We start from the raw sequence: 9,019 nt of genomic DNA, 5'->3' as shown, positions 1-9,019 counted from the left end.
CATCGATCGGAAGAGATGGTAATCCGACAGTGCCAAGTCTGGAGAGTACGCTGGATGCGGGAGAACTTCCCATTCAAGCTCTAGAAGTGCCTGCTTCACGCTTTTCGCGACATGCGGTCGAGTGTTATCATGCAACAAAATGACTATGCGTCGATTGTTGGCTACAGATGATCTTTTTTGCATCAATTCGTCACTCAATCGGCCTTTGGAGTAATATTTAACTTTTTCGACAATTCTAAAAGCGTTTGAGCTGGATTCTCATCAAGCAATTCTTGCAGCTCGACATCTTCAAATTTTTTCGGCTGTTCTGGACGTTCTTTGTCTCTCATATCAAAATCACCGTTTCGGAAGCGGTCAAACCAAACTCTACATGTTCTTTCCGATGGAGTTTCATCACCATACACTTCGGATAATAAGCGATGCGCTTCAGCTGCGGTTTTCTTGAGGTCGAAGTAGTGAAGAAGCACATGTCGGAAAAACAGCTTTCATTTTCGCGATTCATTTTCAATCGATTGGAAAATCTTTTTGGCGTCGAGAAATCTAATCTGTGAGGATTGAATCACTTTCAGCGATGTCTAAACTACAAAAGACATATGACTTCATCGTCGAAACTCACCAGCGTTGGAGCCAGCGTTGGAGCATCCTCTAGTAATGAGCGACAGGAATTAAGTTTAACACCTAAAAAAGACAACCGGAATGAACATAGAATACTTGTTTCTACGATGCTTGTTTCCAACTACTTGAAGACGAGTCCTACACTCCTAGGTACAATGCATTGCATGCTCATTTTGCATGCGCATTGGCTGTGATGTTTGATTTCAGAAACATTAAATAAAGTTCTTTAATTGCAATACTGATGTACTTTGCGTTTTATTATCTATTTATCGGGGCATCTCATATCAAGTGTACAATTTTTTGACTTTGCGATTTGCTTACTTTTTACATTTCTTTAATTTAATAAAAAAAATGAAATTTGAATTAAATTTTATATATTAACATCTTAAAGCTTATTAAATTCCCTTCAAAATGTGATCTATTATTTTTTTAATTCTGCCCATATGTTTCTAGCATTTACCCAAAATGAACTCGGTATCTCATAATAGGGGCTTTTCCTCTACCATTCTCCAATTAAATTAAAATTTTATGGTTGTCATCTGCATCTTTTTTATATTTTTCTTATTATATAAATAATTTATTTCGATCTATATCCTATATATACACCTATAAGAATGTCTGCAAAACAAATATGCAGTTTTTACGACGACACAATAAACAGTAATGACTAGTAGTCATTATCTAAGCAGACTGTAAATGCAGCCCAAATTATACAAGAATATGTATATATATATATATATATATATATCGTAATATTCAACAATCCCTCCTTCTATAACCATCTCCCTTCAGCTATAGTTATGCACACAACAAGAAATTAGACTTTAAATATTAATACAAAGTAATACAAATATTTTGATATATTTCACAGATCAATACATTTACATATTTTTTAGGGAGAAACACCTGGAATGGCCGCATGGACTGTAACTACCATGATAACGAGAGGAACAGTTCAACAATTTACCAAGTTTGTGGAAGCTGGTGTATTGAGAGCTCTTTGTTTTTTACTAAAATTTAGCGATAATAATAACGATATTATTAATGCCATAATTGGTTTGACTAATGTCTTGCATACTGCAGAGAGAATAGGTCTTACCATTACGATCCAACAGCTTGGAGAATTAATAGACTTGGAAGATAAATTAATAGCTTTTCAATACCATGAAGATGAAGAAATCTATAAAAAATCTTTGGCCATAATAGATTGGTTTTTTTTTCCAAACGTTTGTACATTATTTTATATTTATTTGAATATAAAACAATTTATATAGGAAAGCCCTATTTTTTCGTAAACGGTTTTACATTTTATCTGAATATGAAAAATATTTATTATTAATAAATTTATAATTTATCTATACAATAAGTGTTACTAATCGTAATATTAACTAAATAAAAATATCCGTTTTCTCTGTTGAACACGTGTAAAATTATCAAAGATGTTTCTTTAGATATCTTTTGTGTATTTAACATTTATATCCACTGCTCAAAAAAAATTATGGCGTAAAAAAATTATGGGTAAAAATAGGCCAACTTTGACTAACGATAATTTTGCGAAAAATTATTGTAGGATAATGTATTTTTTTTAAATCAAAGCTTGAAATCTCTACTTTAAGACGGTATATCCATATTTTAAGTTTAATGTCCCCTTGCTATTGAACACTCAAAAATATGAGGATGTATTTGTCATATTGAAAGTTGCATAGTTTGACGGAATGTACGAACTTTAAAATTTTTTTTCTGAAATGCCGTTTGCAGCGACATAAAATTCGAACTTTCCCCTTTAATTAAAAAAAAAGAATAAGTTGTGACTGTTTTCCTCAAAGTTACAGCACTTTAAAGTTACCCTTGCATTTTTTACATATACGGACATAAATCTGAAATAACATTCCGCAGGAAGAAATTAGAGCCTGCATTAATATGAGGAATTAATTGTAAGTAGAAATCGAGCAACGCGAAGACAGCACACGTTATTGAAATTTACACGCAGAAACACGATGTGCAAAATCTACACATACGGAGAAATGTGCAAGATCCATCCAGCGCAACCTCGTCATAATGCATATCCGTTAATGCAGGTAATGTCGGTAGTATATGTGAAAAATGCAAAGGTAAGTTTAAAGTGCTGTAACTTCGTGAAAAAAAATATCATAACTTGTTTTTTTTTTTTTAATTAAAGGGGATAATTCGAATGTTACGCCATTGCAAATGGCATTTCCACAACAAATTTTACAAAATCCGTGTATTCCTTCATACTTTGCAATTTTCAATATGACAAACACATCGTATTTTGAAAGTTACGGTGGTATAGGGATGCATCAAACTTAAAATATGGCCACAGCGCCTTAAAATAGAAATTTCAAGCTTTAATTTACAAAAACGTTATCCTTATACGATAATTTTTGCAAAGTTATTGTTAGTCAAAGTTGGTCATTTTTGCCCACATTCTGTGCCATAATTTTTTTGAGCAGAGTATAAACATCTTACATGCTGTTTAATATCATAATTTATATTCAATTATGTGGTATAGTTATGTATATCCATAAAAGATGATCAACTGTCGAAACATAATGTTGGGACACACACAGAACTTCCAAGTTTATCGATAGAAGCTGTTATTCCATCCACTCGTACTCCTTCTGTACCTCAAGGTGAAATTCCTCAATATAAAATTGAACAACTCAGATTAGACTGGGTATTCGAGTATGACGAAGCATTGCAAGTACTGGCACTTCAGGTTTATAGCCAATTTCTTAGTTTAGCAATAAAGCCTGCTACAAAGCCTGTCTTAGAAAGTAAGGCATTATCATATTGTATGGAGATCTTAGATAGGGGCAGGTATGTATATGAAAACTAAAAAAATGATTTATCTACTTAAATAAATTGTTTCTTCGTGTATTTTTAATAGATATAATGTAAGAAATAATTTCTTTATTTTTCTTCAGTCCTGCCTCGCAATTTGAAGTACTATCTTTGTTTACTGCTTTAATTAGGGGTAAATTTTCCAAAGAAATGCAGTGTATTATAAAACATGGCGCAATATCAAAAATAGTGAAGCTACTTAAGTCTGCATCGTTTAATATTGCGAAATGTGCAATATTTACTTTAGAAGCTTTAATCAAAGGTATACCGTATGCACGTGACATTGCTATTGAACATAATGCTGTACTTTCTTTGGTTGACTTAATTAAATCTGATATCCCTGTAAGTAACATTGTATTTGACAATATTTTTTCATATTATCGGTTTTAATTTGGTAAGATTTCCGTATATTATTCAAGTCCGATTTCGATGAAATTTTACTGGTGTATAGTACTAACTAAATGTAGTTAAATCCATAAATGCGGACTTGCGCAAATGCTTAGTTTTTGAAATATTCAAAATTTATTTAATCGACTTAATTAGCATTTAGTAAAATTTTCCCTTTATACAGTCAACCTCAAATGACCTCCAATTGACCTTGACCCTCACAAGTCACAAATCTTTCCTGTCGGTGTATTAAAAAGTTGTGAACAAAATAATTTTTATGAATAGTATGTAATTTTCGAACACAAGGTACATATATCAGCAGTATTTTCCCTTGACAGAGGAAGATAGAGATAAACATTCAGGTAGATCTTGCTTTGCGTGGAAAGTTGTGCGCCCTTTGGCAGGAGAGGGAGGTCTAGTCAACAAAATAATTTTTGTTTTTAATTATTTCTTCATGTAAAAATCTTTAAAAACGTTAATTAAATCAAAGGGTGTAGTTACGAATGACCCCTGCTCGCAATTGATCTAATATTTTACATATAAGTTGTTTTTGATGTAAGAAATAAAAAACTTATAGCCTCGATTTCGGGAAATGAAAAAAAATTTTTTTAATATGACAATATTTATTGTCTAAAATTTGCACCGAATAAGAACATACGACTTCCCACGTAAAGTGACTCCCGCTCCACCTCCCCTCCTGCCAAGAAGCGCACGACTTTCCACGCAAAGAAAGATCTACACTGTTAAAAATGGCATGAAATTTAATGTACTTTTAAGTTACATAAATTAAATTAAATTTTATGTATCTGTAACTGCAAAGTATATTTGTGTACATGTACATGAAATTTAGTGTACGTTTCATAAAATTTTACGAAGTTTAGTGCATTTTTTATTAAATTTTATGTAGATTTGTATAAAATTTAATGTAAGTAAACGTTAAATTTAAGTTATCTGTAACTTCATTTTCATTGACAACACATTAAATATTTTTAATATGCCTGCTTGAAATTTGTTTTCATTACATAGTGTAATACTATGTAACTCTATAGAACTACTAGAAACAAACAAAATGCATTTATTTAACATTTTTAGTAATTGTTTAGTAATTTTGTTTAATATTTCACATCTTACTGATTGGCATATTGTTATTTTCTGTAAAGTACGTAATTTTCTTGTGTACGTAGTTTCTTTCTTTTTCGTTTTCTGAAAATGATAAATTTTGGACAAAACGTATTTTAAAAATCTGCTCCTCATTTTATCTTCCTCTTCAATGCAAGAAGTTATAGATAATATTCAAGCTATGTCAATATTCGTTTAAAACATTTAGATAGTATAATACTTTTTATATCTTGTTAACTCAATAAAGTTATACTTAATTTAAAAAATTGAAAACTTAAATAGTATTTGAAAGAGAAAATTATTTATTACATGAAAAAATAGCTAGCTTTGACAAAGTGGAGACTGTTAATAGCGTAAAGTAAATAATAACTATTAATGTACGAGAGTCGTTTTGAAATGAAAAGTTTTGTGTCTTATGAAAATGGCATTACTCGTAAAAACCCATTCAGGGTACCTATTATGGAAATGCTCGGAATGGATTCCGATCGGAATTATTTCGTTTTCCCCAGAAAACACAATAGAAATCTAGGGAATAATTGAATAATTCCGATCGGAATCTATTCCGAACATTTCCATAATAGGTGCCCTGGTACTACAATCGTACATGTTTTGAAAGATACCTGTGAAAATTGTAGCCATTTTGAACGCTCAGTCGTTGTTTGACAGTTATTTTTGCCAGTTGATGTCAGTGTTTTTGTTTGATGAAGATCTCTGTCCTCCGAGCCAAACTTTGACCCTAGGAAATAGGAAAAAGTCATTAGGGGCTAGATCTGGTGAATACAGTGGGTAATCAATCAATTTGAACTGCAATTTATAAATTTCTGTCACGGCAACCGCCGATATTCGACTTTTTTCATTTTTACAAAAACACTGACATGGATTAGCACAAATGATTATCAAACAACAACTGAGCGTTAAAAATGGCTACAATTTTTACAAGTATCTTTCAAAACATATACGATTGTAGTACCAGAATGGGTTTTGAAGAGTAATGCCATTTTCATATTGAGACTCAAAACTTTTCAAACGGCCTTCATATATATAAAATTATATATAGAATAATATGGAGTAATTTATTGTACATTGAAGAGATATTTCTTCTACAGTTATTATAATAAATAATAAATATTTTGACAATAATAATTTCAAATATACTATTCAATCGAGAAAAATGCTTTATTATTAAAATTTGAAAATAGTTTCCATAAACAAGTCTCTCTCTTTCTCTTCCGTTCATAGTTTTTTATTTTATCCGATATTAGTTTTTTATTTTTATGTATTAGATCAGATATGTGGAATATGTCCACATTGAAATGAAATATTTCATGAAATATTCTTTTTATTCTTTTTTTGTTAGCATCTGAATTAGCTTGTATCTTATTTGTTTTTAAGAAAGCACTTTAAAATTATGAGAAATAATGATTTATAAGCGCTCTTAACACAAAAGCTAGCAAGACAAACTTAGCTTTTATGTTAAGTAGAATTTCAAAACTATGTTTATTTTAATAAGTAGATAACATTTCAATTTTTCCTGATACTGATAAGACGATACAGATAGTACCTACACATATGTGCTACATTATAAGAACTTTAACTATTTTTTGTAAAAAAATGGATTCAGCTTTATTTCTTGAATTGATAAGGCCTGTTCTACCAGTGCTTAATTGCCTGCTTAATAATGAAAATCGAGACTTACGTAGTAAGATATTCACGTTTTTGTTTGTAATACTTTACATATTATATAATTTATTTTGAATTTAAAATATCTTTATGTTGCCATTCGTTTCAGCCAATATTTTCGAATTACTCTCTTACCATATTGATAAATCCATCGATAACATACGAGCGGTATTGGAAGCTGGCATTTTACCGAAAATTTTAAAATGTCTGACGTCGCGAGAGGAAAGTATCCTTATGCCAGTGTTACACATAGTTGGTAATATAGTAGGAATAGATGAGGTGGCTGAATCGGATATTTTAATTTTAGCAGAACAATTGTCGTATTTACGTACCTTGTTACGGAATCATCGCGCCAATGAACATATTGCAGAGAAAATTGTTGTAATAATCTCGAAAATGATTACAAATCCGAACCAAATCCAAAATGTATTAAATGCTGGTCTGTTATCACCATTGATAGAAATACTTGAGTTTGTAAGTATGTTAATGCAAACACGAATAAATCAGTCAAAATCTGGTGTAAATATTTCAATAATTGAGCGAGAAATGACAAATCAAATCGATTTAGCGTCGAAATGATGATATTGAATTGATAGTCATTTTTCACACTTCGATATAATTTTGTACATATGACATAGATCAGGCCTGTCCAACACTTTGCTCGTGAGTCGAAAACTCTTCTCCCTCTCCGTCATCTCAGTAGACCGAGATGGAGCGAAAATAACAAAGCATAGGCGCCAAGGCTCCGCCTGAATTCAGATCTGTCCGAGATTCATAGAATAAAGGAGCCAAGAGAGAACCCATTTCTCAATATACAATTATAGTAGCTGTTTTTAATTATGTTTATTATGTTCAGCAGTGACACCCAAAAATTACAATAAAATTTAATCACAAACGTTTCCACCTTTAATCTGATCATCAACAGTGATTTTTGCAACAACTTATGATGACCAGATTAAAGATCGAAATTTTTTAATAGATTTTATTGTAATTTTTATTCGCGAATTAAGTAAAAAGGGATTCTGACTTTGCTCATAAAAATCATTGTACCGTAATTACTAAAACAGATTCGTAAAACTGAAACTTTGCTCTATCAAATGGTGTCATGCTAATTTTTTAAATGTCGAATATATAGAAATTTGAGCTAATGAAACGGCACAAACTTTCGGACCAACTCAATATTTTCCTCTCTGATAAAAGATTGATAGTCTTTATTACTAAATTCATCACAGATATAATAATTTTAATGATTTTGTATACAGCGCTACTTGTATAATACAATTAGATAAAAATATATATATATTATAAATATATATATATATATATATGTGTATATATGTTTGTATCATTGTATTCTATGAATCTCGTCTATGAACAGACCTAAATTCGGGCGGAGCCTTGGCGCCTATCCTTTGTTATTTTCGCTCCGTCTCGCTCTATTGAGATGACAGAGAGGGGGAAGCGTTTTCGACTTACGAGCAAAGTATTGGACAGGCCTGGTTTACAGAAATATTGATAGCTTTCAGTTGTCGAAAGACTATTTAAGAGAAAAGTTCCCATTAAAAAGCAATACTTAATTTCAAAACTCTGTACATTGAGCGGAAAAATTCTTTCGCTCTAATTCTTAATCAATTTTAAAGCTTTTTTTTTAATTTGCTCGAAATTAAATGCGCTGTAACCCATTCTGCATCAATTTTGACTACAGCCCAAATTAAAAATTGCTATTTCGATCTTTGTTATCATGTAATTTTTATTTTTTCTGCTCACTTCACCACACAACTTTATCACGACAATTTTTACTTTGTACCGTAATCCAAATTTAAGCAGAATAAGCTTATATTATAACAAATTCAATTTTGAGCAAATTAAAAAAAACTTTAAAATTGATTAAGAATTAGAGCATCGGCCAAATTTTGTCCACAAGGGTGTTTTTCCACCTACTCGTGTCACGGTGGCACCGGTTAAAATTGTTTAAAAAAATCTGAAAAAAATATGATGTTATTTTTTCAAGATATCGAACTGCTTTAGGGAGGGTCGGTAAAATTTCAAAAATTGTTAAAGTACCGACCACTCTATATATTGTATACATATATGCAGAGTTGGGAAAGTTACTTTTTAAAAGTAACGCATTACCGTTACCGTTATTTGCGGTAAAAAGTAATTCGTTACCGTTACTCGTTACCGATTCTAAAAACTAACGCGTTACCGTTACGGTAACGATAAAAAAATTGTTACTTTTCGTTACGTTTTTTTGTAATTATGCAGTAGACGCGTCTACTCACCGATTTTGATGAAATTAGGGTAATTCGACACGTTTTTGCATGAAATGAATGAATCTGGCAAAAAACATCGTAGT

At 31.1% G+C, this 9,019-nt stretch overlaps 1 protein-coding gene across 1 annotated transcript in view; it reads left to right on the top strand.

The window, feature by feature from the left end:
- LOC108770723 (importin subunit alpha) overlaps positions 1-9,019 on the top strand; it is a 19,556-nt gene that overhangs the window by 6,661 nt on the left and 3,876 nt on the right. The window contains exons 6-11 of the mRNA XM_018522425.1: positions 1,512-1,836; positions 3,192-3,266; positions 3,306-3,453; positions 3,561-3,819; positions 6,529-6,682; positions 6,773-7,137. Of these exons, the coding sequence (XP_018377927.1) occupies positions 1,512-1,836; positions 3,192-3,266; positions 3,306-3,453; positions 3,561-3,819; positions 6,529-6,682; positions 6,773-7,137 (1,326 nt within the window). The remainder of the gene's footprint in view (positions 1-1,511; positions 1,837-3,191; positions 3,267-3,305; positions 3,454-3,560; positions 3,820-6,528; positions 6,683-6,772; positions 7,138-9,019) is intronic.

Source organism: Trachymyrmex cornetzi, unplaced genomic scaffold, assembly GCF_001594075.2.
Source record: "Trachymyrmex cornetzi isolate Tcor2-1 unplaced genomic scaffold, Tcor1.1 scaffold131, whole genome shotgun sequence".
Taxonomy (NCBI): Eukaryota; Metazoa; Arthropoda; class Insecta; order Hymenoptera; family Formicidae; genus Trachymyrmex; species Trachymyrmex cornetzi.
This window is presented reverse-complemented; position numbering and strand designations above follow the sequence as displayed.